Genomic DNA, 16,462 nt, shown 5'->3' on the forward strand with positions numbered 1-16,462 from the left:
GGGGATAATGAGGAAGTTTAGACATATGTGTGGTCAGGTGATAAATGGAAAATCTTGGTACCTTCCACTAAATTTTGATGTGAAACTACTCTAAAAAATAAAATATACTGAAACATAAAAAATAAAAATTAAATTTTTAAATAAATAAATAAAAGGAATATCATTTTTTACTATGATCTTCTTCAAAATAGTTTTTAAAATACCTTATTTTGGCATTTATTCTACTGCCCACACTCCACTCCATCATAAATGGACTTGGCAGAGATGGAATCTAGACGTAGGCAGCATTTGCAATAGGAGAGTTTGTTGAGCTTTAGACTTTGCATTCTTAGAAACAACATCAAAGACTAGGGTGGGTAACAGACATGTACATACAAAACAAACTTAGAACACGTTCCAGAACAGCTGGAAATATACACCCAGGCTCAAACTGAATTAGAAATCAAAAGTGGTAGTCAAGTATGTATAATGAAACTAGGGAGTAAGTAAATTAGAAAGATTTGCAAGCCCATTTATTGCTACTGAATTATTATCTCAACTGCACATGCATTGGCTTACTTAGAAAATCATCTGTCACTTGTCCATGTGTATTGATAAGAAACATGGAGAAGAATCCAAGTACCATTTACTTTTGACTTATTTGTCTTTAGAGCAAATTATAATGTCTTATAAAACTTTTTAATGCTAGTTAATGTAATTAATACCTTGTAACAGCAGAGTTGTAAGGTTTTCATTATATATAGCTAGGTTTTAGAAAATCTGATTTGATTCATCATGCATCCATTCTGTTAATCATAGATGATGTTATAAAGATGTTTTAATCCTTTAAGTCAGTGAATATACCCAAATCATATAGCTAGCTAAATAATTAAGTGGCTCTAGAGCATATTGGTGGCAACTTAGCCAGTTGTGAAAACTACATGTTGATTATCCATCATAGAAAGCTAATATATATTCCTCTGAATTTTTGCCTCAGGCATATATTCTTTTCCAGATGGCAACATAAATATGTTTAAAATAATACTGACTTTGGGGTTCTGAATTTTTGGAAAATATTATAACTTCATATGAAAAAATTTTTAAATGCTTTTAAAAGTGATAAAGTTATGTGTTGATGCAAAGTTATATTGTCAACATGACAGAAGAAAATAAATACTAGATAGATATGAATAAGCCTAAATATTTTCTTCATAAAGAATTTATTCAATAAAATCAATCATTGATAAATATCTTTATTTAATTTGATGGACTTAAAGTTTGAGAAGCTGGGATCATATCATATTTCTGTGTTTTATTTTTAAGCAACAATTATTAGAGTGCTTCTGCTTTGGATACACATTAATACTAGACAAAGTTCAGTGTAAAATAGATTTTATAATCTAAATTCTACTTTCTTATTGACTTTAATTATAAAATAAAGTCTCTGGGAATATAATAATATATTAGTGAATATAATGTAGAAACAGTTCTGTATTTACTTTTAATCTAAAGTCAACTGCAAGTTAAAGGACAGTGCAATCAACGTCAGCATAAATTTGATATTCTTAGCTTGCTGGACTGTAAAAATAATATATAGGTACAGGTTGTATTTTGTGAATTAATATTTGTAATACAACTAACATTAGATACTTTAATATATGTACTTGAAATTTTGCCAGTGGCTAGATTACTGAAATAAAATTTTCTTGTTATTATGTGATATGACTTTCTTGGAGTTTTGATGAAGTCTTATCTTGTTTTCTTATATTTTATCTTATTTTAATATTTTGTCCATTTTTTTCTCTGAATCGAAAAATAGTGTGGGGCAAGATGTTCCAATAAAGACAAAATAGTATTTAAACCTATCTTGTAGGCAAGAGTCAGTTTTATCTAAAATAAACCACTGCAGAAGTATGATCTGCAGTTTTTTTAAGAATGACCAGTGAAAACAGGTGATACTGACACATATATGCACTAAATTATTTTCATACAGTCAGCTGAAAAGTAAAACAGATTAGCATGAAAAAGGAGCATAATAGGATTAGAAGTTGGTTAGTTGCCTGTGATATCTAGGGTTACTCCAAGTTTATAACATCAACATATAATAAAGAACTCTGAAATGTAAGAGCTTTTCTTCATGAGCAAAGAACATTTGGCCCAGAAGGCCTTTCTGATGCTGCTGAATGTTCAACTGTTTGGGTAACTAGAAAAAAGAAGAAAGTCATGATTCTTTTCCACTGTTTATTATAAGGAGTTTAAAATACTTTCTTCTAGAATGATATTTATGGTAAACATTCTTTGCTTTAAAAGAATGGCTTTATTTTTCTTCATTTAAAAAAATTTATTACATAAGCAACAATAAGAAAACTTTTAAGGAAAATTTACAGCCCACTTTCTAATACTTCAGTTTTCATTTTTCTATTTCCATTTATATTTTTCATAATTAATGAATTGATGAAATGTGATATTTTAAAACTTTGTACATTTTTATGTTTGCTACTATCTTTTTAATTGTTTTAAATGGTTATATCATTTGTAATCAGATTGATATATCATCACTTATTAAATCCTCCTTTTACTTTGGAGAAAAGAATATTATAAAGTATATTTTAAATTATCCTTCATTGTTGATACTATTTTAAAAATAATTTCTGCTGGCAGATTTTGGAATTTGGGTTACTAGGAAAAAGGCATTTATTATTCTTCTTAATATGTGCTCCCAGATAACTTTAAAGGTATCTTTTAAAGCAATTTTGGAAACTAGCATATTTAGGTCCTAAATATTGAGAGTGAATGAGTGAAATTTCTTAGTTGGTATTGTCATTCCTTTAGGTCCTTTCTGGAGCATGAATATTCAAGAGTACTTTTCTAGGATATTATTTTATGAACAAAAGCAATATTAGCAACAATAATATAATGAATAGCACCTAACATTATACAGTGTTTTCATGGCTATAGTTTATTATTAGTAAGGGTAAAAGAATCAGTTAGAATGTAGAGAAATCCATGGGTGCCTATGTTCTTCCCTCCTTCTGGTAGGGGTAAAACAGAACATGCTCTTTTTTGTAGCAGTGAAATGTGGCAACATGTGTTTCTGCCCAGGGAAGCTTACTTATGACTTAAAGCTCAGGGTTTGTTTGTTTGTTTTTGTGAGACAGTCTCACTGTATTGCCCAGGCTAGAGTGCCGTGGCATCAGCCTAGCTCACAGCAACCTCAGACTCCTGGGCTCAAGCAGTCCTTCTGCCTCAGCCTCCTGAGTAGCTGGAACTACAGACATGTGCCACTATGCCCGGCTAATTTTTTCTATATATTTTTAGTTGTCCAATTAATGTCTTCCTATTTTTAGTAGAGACAGGGTTTTGCTCTTGATCAGGCTGATTTCGAACTCCTGATTTTGAGTGATCTGCCTGCCTCAGCCTCCTGGAGTACTAGGATTACAGGGGTGAACCACCATGCCCAGCCCGGACAAAGCTCAGGGTTTTTACTGGGAGCTGGTCACATAGGAACAATGACCAGCCTACAGGTATCAAAATTCCAGACTCCCAGAAAGAAAGCATGTTTCATTGTCCCAGCCAGGCAAAACAATCTTATCACTTAAGAATATTTCAAAGGTCACATTGCCGGACACCAGCCAAGAGCCAATCCTGTAAGTAGGCCCTTGTAATATATCTCCCCATCAGAAAAATGAACCTGTCCTTCTATATGGCAAACTATAGCCATGAATACAATTATTCCATGTAAGAAGTGGGGATTATAATCCAATAAGGAAGACAGTTTTGACATTTTATTGCTTTTTATTTGAAACATTTCATTGTAATGAGAAATATATATATTTGTTAGGTATATTGTTTACAGAAAGAGCTAAAGATAAAGAATCACAGTCTTCAAGAGACCTCTGAGCAAAATGTTATTCTACAGCATACTCTTCAGCAACAGCAGCAAATGTTGCAACAAGAGACAATTAGAAATGGAGAGCTAGAAGATATTCAAACTAAACTTGAAAAACAGGTATATAATATTGGCCATATACAATTTTATTTGTATGAAATAGAAATTTTAAAAATCATGAATAGATTTTTGGTTAGTTGTATAAATTGCTGTTTAACCTCAAAGTTTTCACATTATAATAAATATTCTATATTAATATTGTAATAAAGTTCTAATCCTATGTAATCGGATCTTCATCTCTAATACTATGATTACATGTTTGTCATTTCATATAATGTAGTTATAATGTAGACTTCTTTATCCAATCTCTTTTTTCTTCTTAGATGTAAATATAATACCTATCTGAATCATTATTCCTTCTAAGTTCTCCTTTTTGGATCAGGACATGCGGTGATACTCCCTAAAGAAATGGCAAAGTAATGCACTAAAAGAAAAATCTCAAAGGAAAATACCACTGCTACTTCGTTCTAAAAATAAATTATTGCTCCAGTGAATCCTAGGGAATTTTATACTAGAATCTAACCTTTTTTCTTTCATTCATTACCAACTTTATCTGGATTCTTTTGACAGATATTTCACATTTTTATTTAGTTTTTCTCTTCATAAATGATGTCAAATTTATAGAAATATATAAATTAGAAAATGATAGTGCCCTGTACTCTTACTGTTCCTTGCCTTTAGGGTCATTTGTATGGGCTACACATTAACTTTTTGTCTATGTATGGTCTTTTATTTACTTATTCTGAATTCATCGTCAGCCTGTCCTCTTACTACATTTAAATACATCAGGCAGGGCTGTGTGTGGTGGCTCACGCCTGTAATGCTAGCACTCTGGGAGGCTGAGGCGGGTGGATCGTTTGAGCTCAGGAGTTTGAGACCAGCCTGAGCAAGAGCAAGAGTCTGTCTCTACTAAAAAAATACAAATAAATTAGCTGTACAACTAAAAGTATATATGTAAGAAATTAGCCGGGCATGGTGGCACATGCCTGTACTCCCAGCAACTTGGGAGGCTGAGGCAGGAGGATTGCTTGAGCCCAGGAGTTTGAGGTTGCTGTGAGCTAGGCTGACGCCACGGCACTCTAGCCCAGGCAACAGAGTGAGACTCTGTCTCAAAAAGAAAAAAATTAAATATATCAGGCAGATATTCTGTATCTTCTTTTTTAGAGATACCCTCCTATGGCTCTCCATCTCTTTTGTCAAAGTCTAGACCTATTGCTTGCCATGCCTGCTATACAGCTTTATCCTGAAGCATCTCTTCATCTCACCCAAATCCTTTGTCACTGACTGATTTTTGCAGGATTGATTATGATTCTTGTTCCTTTTAAGGTCATTTTTATTAGTATTTATATTATTAATATAATGGCTTTATAGTTTTCTTCTCTTTTTCCCTCCCTTACTGTTTATTTGTGCTTTTCATTTGGTGATTTTATTTCTTTGTGGTCTTTGTTTTAAAAGATTTTTTCGGGCCGGGCGCTGTGGCTCACGCCTGTAATCCTAGCTCTTGGGAGGCCGAGGCGGGCGGATTGCTCAAGGTCAGGAGTTCAAAACCAGCCTGAGCAAGAGCGAGACCCCGTCTCTACTATAAATAGAAAGAAATTAATTGGCCAACTGATATATATATAAAAAATTAGCCGGGCATGGTGGCGCATGCCTGTAGTCCCAGCTACTCGGGAGGCTGAGGCAGAAGGATCACTCGAGCCCAGGAGTTTGAGGTTGCTGTGAGCTAGGTTGACGCCACGGCACTCACTCTAGCCTGGACAACAAAGTGAGACTCTGTCTCAAAAAAAAAAAAAAAAAAAAAAAGATTTTTTCTTTTCTTTAATTTCTTTGAGATTTTATAGAAGTTTATATCTATAAATTTCTTCATTATTTAGAGTAATTTTATAGTATATTTTCTTTCTTTGTTTCATTCATATTCCCTTTTGCATAGTTTCCATTTTGGATCCTTTCAGATTATTGCTTATCTTTAGATTCTTTCTGTTTTGTGTGTGCTATTTAATCAAGAATTAAATAGGTATCTCATCACCAGGAAATGGAGGCTAAAAAATGTAAAAAAAAGAAAAAAATAATTAAGGTAGATCTTCCTTGGTTCCCTTCCCTTTTTATGTGGGTACTTTTTCCATTTTATTCTTGCAACTTGAGGTGAAGGGATAGATATTAATGGATTATAATCTATATTTACTTCTGAAGTGAAGAATTTTAGAAGAACAGGGAGGATATTAAGGTAGAAGCAAGAGGTTAACTTTGAGATCACAATCATATAAATGTTCATTGAAGTCATAAGTGACTGAGGTTACCTAGGGAGAGAATTTGTAAGGAGGAGAGGGAAAATTGACTTGAATCCCTGAGGCATGTGATACGTGGAAGCCAAAGTAAGTATTTCATGATGGAAGGAATGACAGTTAGTGTCATGGGCTGCTGGAATCAATGCCAACTAAAATGAAGGTTGGGAAGTGTCCATTGGAATTAACAACTTAGAGGTCACTGCACTGGTGATATATTTACAGTTTCTATGGAATGGCTTGATTGCTATGGGTTGAAGAATGAATGAGAAGTGAGACAATGATACAGCAAGCATAGAAAACTCTGAGAAGTTGGGCTATGAATGAGAGTAAAGGAAGGATGGTTGATAGAGGAAAGTAGGGGTATGAAGAAAAGTTTTTCTACAATGAAGAAAAGTTTTTTTACAAGAAAAATCTTGAACATGTTTAAATGCTGATATATAAAAACAGTATAAAAGGCTGGGCATGATGGCTCATGCCTATAATCCTAGCACTTTGGGAGGCCAAGGCCAGAGGATTGCTTGAGGCCAGGAGTTCCAGACCAGCCTGAGCAAGAGCAAGAATCCATCCTTACAAAAAATAGAAAAAGTAGACAGGCACGGTGGCATGCTCCTGTAGTCCCAGCTATTTAGGAGGCTGAGGCAGGAGAATTGCTGGAGCCCAGAAATTTGATGTTGCAATGAACTATGATGACACCACTGCACTCTAGCCAGGGTGACAGAAAAAAGAAAGAAAAAAAAAAGTATAAAGAGAGATTGAAGGTACAGGAGAGAGCAGAGATAGTCAGTATGAGATCCCTGAGAAATTGGATAGGAAATGAATCCAGAACACCCATGATGGGATTTGTCTTATATAGGAGGAAGATTACCTCTTTTATCGTATGTAATAGAACAGAGGAAGAGTGAGTGATTTATGATGGTTATGATGGGAACAAATGCAAGTTGTAATATTTTAGATTGGATGGGAATCTAAGAATCCTTCATTGAATAAGACAATTTGTGAAAAAGGGAAGGAATGGCTTAGGAGAAGAAAGAACATTTCATATAGGGACAATAAAAAGAAGAACATTTACTACTATTTTGTTACATTTTTATAATGCCTTATGACACTTTAGTGTTACAATGTGGCCACTTCACTAAATACATAATATGTATGTGAAATATCTTTATTATTAAAAAGTAAATTGTGCTTTTATATTTTCAAAACATTGCTTCCTGGTCTGTACTTTGTATTTTTGATATATCTTAAAACTGGATGATAAGCTAGCCTACATATTTATAAAGGTATCTTTTGTCTGAATAATGTTGAGCTGTGATTGAATTTAAAATACTTACTGAAAACTACTTTACAAGGTATCAAAATTGGAACAAGAGCTTCAAAAACAAAGAGAAAGTTCAGCTGAAAAATTGAGAAAAATGGAAGAGAAATGTGAATCAGCTGCACATGAAGCAGATTTGAAAAGGCAAAAAGTTATTGAGCTTACTAGTTCTGCCAGGTAAAATATGAATGTGTTAGTTTTATTTACCTTTCCATGTCAGTATCAGTAGTATCTGAGTTTCAAAATCACATAATGTTCAATGGAGCTTGTAAAATATACTAATGCCTAGGTCTCACCTTTAGATTAAATCAAATCTAAAGATTCTAATTTAATTTGGCTGGGGTGGGTTCAGGCATCAGTATTTAATTGGTCAAAGAAAGAACTCATCAGCTAAAAGCAATGCCCAGCTCCTTTAGACCTCTTACATTTTGTCAACAAAAATTAACATTAATAATATAGTTAGTCCATCCTTCTAACAATAGAAATCAAGAATGAACTTATGCACTGTAGCTGAAACCACATATCCCCAGGTTCCCTCTCCGTCATTGACAGGGTCCTTTGTGCTCAGAGTAGCAATTTGCTTCCCTAGCTGTCCTCCACCCTCTCAACAGGGTCAAGCAGCTGTTCCATGTTTAAGGCTAAGACTGTAGTTCTTCAGACTTACTTTCTTCTGTTGATAGGTGTTTACCCACTAACAGTAGTCTACTGTGAGTTCACAAAGACTAATATTATAACTTTATCCTTGTTTATGCCAGATACCACAAGAAGCCCTATGTTTACAGGTCAACTTTCATTTCTCACAATAATTCCAAAAAAGCTCTACATATATTCTGTTTCTTTCTCCCACCCTATTCCAATTCCTGAAAGACTTCTATGCCCTTTGGAATAGTCCATTCTGAGAGACAGCCCCTATATTCACTACTTCTTTTCTCTTGCTGTAACAGAAACCTGACACTCCCCTAAGAACATTGCTTCTTCCCCTGCAGCCCTCTAATGTAAAAACTTTTCCCTGTAGCTCCTGTACTCGGAGTCAAGGCATGAGGTATAGTGTACTGTTATACTCCATGAACCTTGTGTCATCAGATCATATCATCCCTCTCTGTTGCTGGCACCTATAGACCACCTGACTTACTGTTACTGTCTACAACACCATTCCTGTCATTATTCTTGGGTATTTCAATATACATCTAGCTGATCCTTCAGACACCTTGACTTTTTTTTTTTTTTTTGAGACAGAGTCTCACTTTGTTGCCAGGCTAGAGTGAGTGCCGTGGCGTCAGCCTAGCTCACAGCAACCTCAAACTCCTGGGCTCAAGTGATCCTCCTGCCTCAGCCTCCCTAGTAGCTGGGACTACAGGCATGCACCACCATGCCCGGCTAATTTTTTCTATGTATATTAGTTGGCCAATTAATTCCTTTTTATTTATAGTAGAGACGAGGTCTTGCTCTTGCTCAGGCTGGTTTCGAACTCCTGACCTTGAGCAATCCGCCCGCCTCGGCCTCCCAGAGTGCTAGGATTACAGGCGTGAGCCACTGACTTCTTATTTTTTAAAATTCCTGTTGTCTAGTGATCCTGATCTCTAACATACCTCAGCCACTCACTTCCATGGTTTACCCTAGTCATTATCATTTCTAATATCTGCAGTTTCTCCAAAACCTGAATATTATGTATCTACTACTATGTTATTGCCTCATTCACTCTAAAACCCCAACTCAAACAATTCTTTGACCCAACCAGGACCTCTAATCCATTGGTTTCACCACTCTCTCATTCCCTGATGCCTTCTCTTTTTTCTTTACCAGTCTTCAATTCTAGTTAGTTATTAAAATCACTAATTTGCATATGCCCACAACTTCCTTACCCCTCTAGTTGTGTTATGTAGCACTGAGTATGTCCAACTTAGACTACTCCATGCCTGCATATTTACTGAGCCTAGATATATAACCAGATATAACCTAGAAATATAACCATTTTGATTAGTCGTGCTTTAAATTCTTAACGCTAAACTTTAAGTATTCCCTTAATGCTGCCTGGTAATCATAATTTTTTTTACTCTTGTAAAACATTGTTTTACTCCTTTGTCTCTTCTTTCAAAACTCTGACAATTTTTCCCCATCCTGGCTCTAACTGTTGATCTTGCTTTCTGGTTCACTTAAAAAAAAAAAAAAGGAAGTAATTCACACTTGTAATCCTAGTACTCTGGGAGGCCAAGGCAGAAGCATCACTTGAGGTCAGGAGTTCAAAACCAGCCTGAGCAAGAGCAACACCCTGTCTCTACCAAAAATAGAAAAATTAGCCGGGCATGGTGGTGCACACTTGTAGCCCAGCTACTTGGGAGACTGAGGCGGGAGGATTGCTTGAGCCCAGGAGTTTGATGTTTCAGTAAGCTACAATAATGCCACTGCATTGTAACCTGGGCAGCAGAGCAAGACCTTGCTCAAAAAAAGGGAGGAGGGAATAGTAACTGCTTCTTCCTTTTTAACCCCTACTCTCTTGACTTCTAGGCAAAACAAACTCCTCTTGATTAAAGCTAATAGGCACTTTCAGTAGGAACAGTAAGTCCTAAATACTGATAGGAAGCTTATGAACTAAATAATTAAATCTTATAGGAAATATGTACCCTAGTTCTAAGAAATCTTTTCTTCATGAGGACTTTTCTGTTTTCTCTGTTCCCACTATTATTTATTTCACTCTTGGAACTATAATTTCTTAAACTCTATTATTTTCTCCCAAAGGTATTAGAGTTAAAATATATCTGTATTTCTCCTTTGATCTGTTTTAGAGTTAAAGACAGTTTCATACAGAAAGAAAGGAAACTAGTTTGAGCCTACCCAGGGACATCAAAAAAAGAAGGGAAACTAATTGAGTACCTTCTGTGTGCCAGACTATGTGCTAGGTAGACACATTAATTTATTCAACCTCAAAACAGCCCTATGATCTGGTTTTATTATTCCTGTTTGTAAAAATAAGGAAGCTGGAACTCAAAGAAGTTAGAGTATATTTAGAGTATATTTTCTAAAATATATGTTTTCTTGGCATTTTTACCTTCTCTTGGTGTCTCAGAATTATCATCATATACATTAGTTATATCTATACCATGCTAAAATATGCTGATACCCTAATGAGACATATAGATATACCTTTGAGGCATATAGAATTCTATTTGCTTGTTACTAAATACCTATAGACTGCTGTGTTTTTTAAGTTCTTGTATGTGTTTTTTATAATTTTTCCCCAACTTCTTTGCTGAAAAGCTGTCAGCTCTTGGCTCTATATACCAGCATCTTTTGATTGTTCTTTTCTAATTATCTGTTTTATATCTACTGTAATATTAGAAGCTAATTGGTCAAGCTAAAAATTGTTTACTTGGGGTTTTAAAACTGTTAAAGGGTCATTAGTACTTGTCTAATCTAGTAGTTCTTAACTTAGTTGGTCCATGAACATATTTGAGGATCTGGTAAAAGGTATGGATTATTTTCTATACATAGATGTACACATGTTCATTATACATGTATAATTTAGCATATTGTTTCAGGAGTTTTATAGTTTTCCTCAAGTTCACTCGTGGACTTCAAGTTTAAAACCCTATGAACAAATCCAGATTTGTTAGAAATTTAGAAAAGAAATGTTTCTACTTGCAAACTCAATTTAGGAAATTTCAAAGACCAAAACAACAAAAACAAAATGTTGAAACAAAGGAACATGAACTTGATAACTCTTCCTGTTATCAAGTATAACATTAGCAGTTATTTAATTAGTGATTATTTGCAATTACCAACAAATGGACTTAAAACAGTATGTTGATTTGTTTATAGAGGAGCTTCCATATTGTAATAAGCTCAGGACTGACTGAAAATTAGTAAACCTGACCCTATCACTATCAATAACTAGTTTTATTATCTCAGACAATTCACCTAACTCTCAAATTTCCTTATCTGCAAAGCAGAGAAGTTGCCCTACTCTAGGAATCTCTAGTCTCTTTTAAAGCTAAAAAAGATAGTACTACTAATAATAAAGCTCTGAGTAAAAACAACTGACTTGGCTCTCCTGTGAGTATTAATAGTATGGTCTTTATGATGAATAATTGCTCAGCTTCTTTATTGTCTTTGTTGCAGATAATAGAAATTACAGATGAATGAGGTGCCTATCCCTGGATGTTCTCAATACATACAAAGCTACAGTTAAATGTAGTTAGATTGAAAAGAATGTTAGCCTTGTTAAATATTGCCAGGTAATATAGTTGTATTTAGTGGTATGTAGTGTGTGAAGAAGTAGTCTTTTAGTTGGAGAATTTTAAAAAATGTAATAGGTGATGTAAAATTCTGATTAGACATTATGCTGATATTTGTCCATATAGAACTTGTAGACTTTCTTTAGTCAGAGGCAAGTCAGTTGGTTTTTAAGTTTCCAAATTATCTGTTTTATTGTTTGTCTTTAATTAGGCAAGTAAAGCTTGAGATGGATCAGTACAAAGAAGAGCTGTCTAAAATGGAAAAAGAAATAATGCACTTAAAACGAGATGGAGAAAACAAAGCATTGCATCTTTCTCAATTAGATATGATCTTAGATCAGACAAAGACAGAATTAGAAAAGAAAACAAATGGTGGTAAGCAATGGGTTAGATGAGCTTAGCTGCCTGCCTATTTATACTTGACAAGTGAAATAAAGTGAGACTTTGAGATGGTGGGGCTGGAAAGGACAATGAATGGTCAGTATTTTGCCTCTTGGAGATGAATAAAATTGAATATTCTTTTTTGGGGGGTAGGAGGGAGGGTCTCGCTTTGTTGCCCTGGATAGAGTGCAGTAGTGTTATCATAGCTCACTGTAGCCTCAGACTCCTGGGCTCAAGCAAACCTCCTGCCTCAGCCTCCTGAGTAGCTAGGACAACAGGCACATGCCACCACACCTGGCTAATTTGTTCTATTTTTGGTAAAGACAGGGTCTTGCTTTTGCTCAGGTTGATCTCGAACTCCTGACCTCAAGCAATTCTCCTGCCTCGGTCTCCCAGTGTGCTAGGATTACAGGCGTGAGCCAAAAATGGAATATTCGTAATCATTGTTATTATAAAGTTCTTAATGAAAATGGTTTATATATAGTTCTAAAATTATTCTCCCCTCTTAATAGTGAAAGAGTTAGAAAAATTACAGCACCATACTGAAACTGAACTAACAGAAGCCTTGCAGAAAAGAGAAGCACTAGAGACTGAACTACAGAATGCTCATGGAGAATTAAAAAGTACTTTAAGACAACTCCAGGAATTGAGAGATGTGCTGCAGAAGGCTCAGTTATCATTAGAGGAAAAATACAGTACTATAAAGGACCTCACAGCTGAACTTAGGTGAGTTAAATAATAAGAAATGATAAGCACAATTATAGATATTTTATTACTTTGAGTCCTTGGGTCATATAATAAAATTTATTGTTGAATTCTAAATGTCTAAACTTCTCAACTGCCTTTGGCTCACTGTGGCTCATCCTAGTCAGCCCATACTATGCTTCATCTAACTAATTCATCCATTGCTACTGGCTGCCAAAATTTCCATCCTCAGTCTTGGGACCATTTTGTATTGGCCATAGTAGTAAAAAAGGATTGGACAAGTGTATAGTAGTGGCTAATAGCAAAAAAATTAATAATAATGTGCTTTATATTAAACCCTTATTTTATGCCAGGTCTATGCCAGGGACTTCACATGTGATCTCTCACTCATTTCCTTATAGCAAACCTATCAGATACATTTTATCACCTTTTTATAGTTGAGAAAACTGAAGCTTGAGAAAATTAAGTAAAATGCCAAAGACATATTAATACAAGTAGTAGGTCTAAAGAAGGGAGTTAAATATAAGTCTGTCCAACTCTAATGTCTGGGTTCTTAGATTAGCACTGATAGCATAAAATGCCATACCAGCACACAATTCTATGCCAGTACACATCTATAGTGAATGGAGGTAGAGAGCCAGACCAGAGCCAAAGTATGGGAAATTTAGATTTAGAAAAGGAAAACAGAGTTACAAATAAGGATATAAAAATGTGGAATGAAAGAACAGGATAAAGAGCATCAAGATGACCCAGAACCTTAATGTTGTCCCCAGGATTCATATTATTCTCTCTCCACAGACTCATCTTTGGTAAATTTCATGTAGTTTTAAATACTTGTCATCTTAGTTGGATATTTTTAAGAGGTATCTCAAACATGGCCAAAACAGAACTCATTTATTTCCTCATAATCCTGCTCTTCCCCTATCTCAGTATCATATAATTGCTCAAACCAAAAATCAGCAAGATTAATCTTACCTCTTTCCATCTCTTTTAAAATCCAATCTATTAGCAAGTCATGCCAACTTTATTCTCAAAACATATTCTGAAATCTATTGATTTCCTGGCCTTTTTTTCTGTTACCACCTTAGCACAAGCATCAACATCTCTCACCTGGTCTATTGCTGTGGCTTCCTAACTGGTCTCCTTGCTTAGATTCTTAAAACCCCTCTGTATAATCTATTCTCCACAAAATAGATTTATGATTTAAAACATAAATCAGATCATATTACTTCTAATGGCTTCTCAAAACATTCAGAATAAAATGCAAATTCCTTTGCAAATGAAAATCAAAACTACATTGAGATACTACTTGACACCCACTGGGGTGGTCATTTAAAAAAAAAAGGCAAACCAGGCTAACATGGTGGCTCATGCTTGTAATTTCAGCATTTTGGGAGGCCCAGGTGGGAGGATTGTTTGAAGACAGGAGTTTGAGACCGTGTGAGCAAGATAGCAAGACCATGTCTCTACAAAATATATATATATTAAAAAAATTAATCTGGTGTGGTAGTGTACCCGTAGTCCCAGCTACCTGGGAGGCTGAAGTGGGAGGATCACTTGAATCACTTGAGTTCAAGGTTACATTGAGCTATGATCATGCCACTGCACTCTATCTAACCTGGGTAACAGAGTGAGACACTGTTTCTAAACTGAAAGAAAGAAAGAAAAACACTAGAAAATAACAAGTGTTGGCAAGTGTGGGGAGAAATTGGAACCCTTATACATTGCTGGAGGGAACCTAAAATAATGCAGTTATGTTGTAAAATAGTTTGGCATTCCTCACTAAGTTGAACATTGAATTACCATGCTACCTAGTAATTACACTCCTTATTATATAACCAAAAGGATTGAAAACAGGTATTCAAACAAAAATTGTACATAAATGTTTTTAGCAGCTCTATTTATAATAGCCAAAAAAGTGAAAATAACCTAAATGTCCATCAACAGATGAATGAATAAACAAAATATGGTATGTCCATATAGGAATATTAAACCATTATAAACAGGGATAAAATAGTGATACATGCTTCAGTGTGAATAAACCTGGAAAACATGCTAAGTGAAAGAAACCAGACACATGTTACATAATTCCATTTATATGAACTATTCAGAACTGGCAAATCCATAGAGATAGAAAGCAGATTAGTAATTGCTATAGACTCGGGGGGAAGGGAGAATGGAATATAACTGCTATAACTGGTAATGGGTATGAGCTTACCCTTCGGGATGATGAAAAAAGCACTGTAATAGGTGGTGGTGATCTTTTTCCTTTGATAAATTGCAGTACAACATTATGAATATACTTAATGCCACTGAATTATATACTTTAAAATGGTTAAAATGATAAATTTTATGTTATATATATTTTACCACAGTTAAAAAAATCTAAGCACCTTGTCCTAGAATACAAAGCCCTGTATGATTAGGTTCCTGCCTACTTCTCTGGCCTCATTTCATACCACTCTCCTTGCTCCTGGCCTTTTTTATTATACTTAAAATTTATTAAGTTTGTTTCTACCTTTGGACTTTGCCCATAGCTGTTTCTTTTGACTAGAATAATTGTTCTATGCCCAGCTTCTTCTTGCTCTTCACATTACCTCAGAGGAGCCTTCCATGACTACTCACCCTAAAGTAATTTAATGCTCTAACATAGCACTTACTATTATAATATTTTTCTTTTTTAGTTATTATTTATAGTCTATCTTTTCTCCTGGACCTATTACAATGTAAACTCTGTGAGATCAGATATATCTGTCTTGTTTACTGTTAAATCCACAGCATTCAGAACTCTGCCATCTAGGAAGCATACAATAAATATTTGCTAAATCAATGTTAAATAAATGAATCCATTAAAGAAGTAAAAAGTGAAAAAAGTGAAATCTTGAGTTCTAGTTAATAGATGAATTTTGGAAGCTCAGCTATTTGCATAAGCAGCAGTTAGAGTTTTCTTTAGAATTAATTTCATATTATTTTTAGAATATTTGTTTTAGACTTATAACTCTTGAGACTTTTAGAAGAATATCAAACAGCCCATTAAAGAAGTTCAGATTTTTCCTTTAAAAATTCAGTGCCTTTATCAATATTGTTTCATATTTCAGACTGGAAAATCATGAAGATTTTCAAAATCAATGTTTTCAGCCTTTGTTATATCAGACTTAGAGTTTCAAATTAAAATTCTCTGATCATAAGCATCAGAGTGGTAAAAGCCTTAAAATTGTGTTAATATTAAGCATTTTTATAATATAAAGTTAGGGTTTTAGGAAGGCTAAAAATTATTTTAAATGTTTAAAAAGTTTTTTATATTAGACTTTAATAATTATATATAAGGTGTTATTTTGAGTAAAATTCCCATGAGAAATACTATGGTCATTGACTGAACTATGACTATCAGGGATACCAATCTTGAGATAAATGCCTCATTCAATAGTAATAAAGTCATAGCTGTTACATGTAAAAGACTTTCCAACAATCTCTTGATCTGTGTATGAAAAAATGTGGATATATATTTTTTTAAATTCTTATATGGATTCAATCTTAACATCCTAGGAGTGCTTTAACAATTAACTTAAATTGTAATACTACAATTTGAGTTAACTTGTACCTTTCTAGAACACTC

The 16,462-nt window shown here is 34.4% G+C and overlaps 1 protein-coding gene across 8 annotated transcripts in view; it reads left to right on the top strand.

Moving 5' to 3' along the window:
- The window catches only part of CCDC18 (coiled-coil domain containing 18), a 171,610-nt gene that overhangs the window by 71,968 nt on the left and 83,180 nt on the right, over nucleotides 1-16,462 (top strand). For 7 of the 8 annotated variants that reach the window (XM_075999855.1, XM_020283117.2, XM_075999857.1 and 4 more), the window contains 4 exons: nucleotides 3,821-3,988; nucleotides 7,563-7,705; nucleotides 11,972-12,135; nucleotides 12,654-12,867. In XM_075999855.1, the coding sequence (XP_075855970.1) occupies nucleotides 3,821-3,988; nucleotides 7,563-7,705; nucleotides 11,972-12,135; nucleotides 12,654-12,867 (689 nt within the window). The remainder of the gene's footprint in view (nucleotides 1-3,820; nucleotides 3,989-7,562; nucleotides 7,706-11,971; nucleotides 12,136-12,653; nucleotides 12,868-16,462) is intronic. The other variant, XM_075999858.1, reaches the window with a different exon arrangement.

This window comes from Microcebus murinus, chromosome 2, assembly GCF_040939455.1.
Source record: "Microcebus murinus isolate Inina chromosome 2, M.murinus_Inina_mat1.0, whole genome shotgun sequence".
In the NCBI taxonomy this organism is placed as follows: Eukaryota; Metazoa; Chordata; class Mammalia; order Primates; family Cheirogaleidae; genus Microcebus; species Microcebus murinus.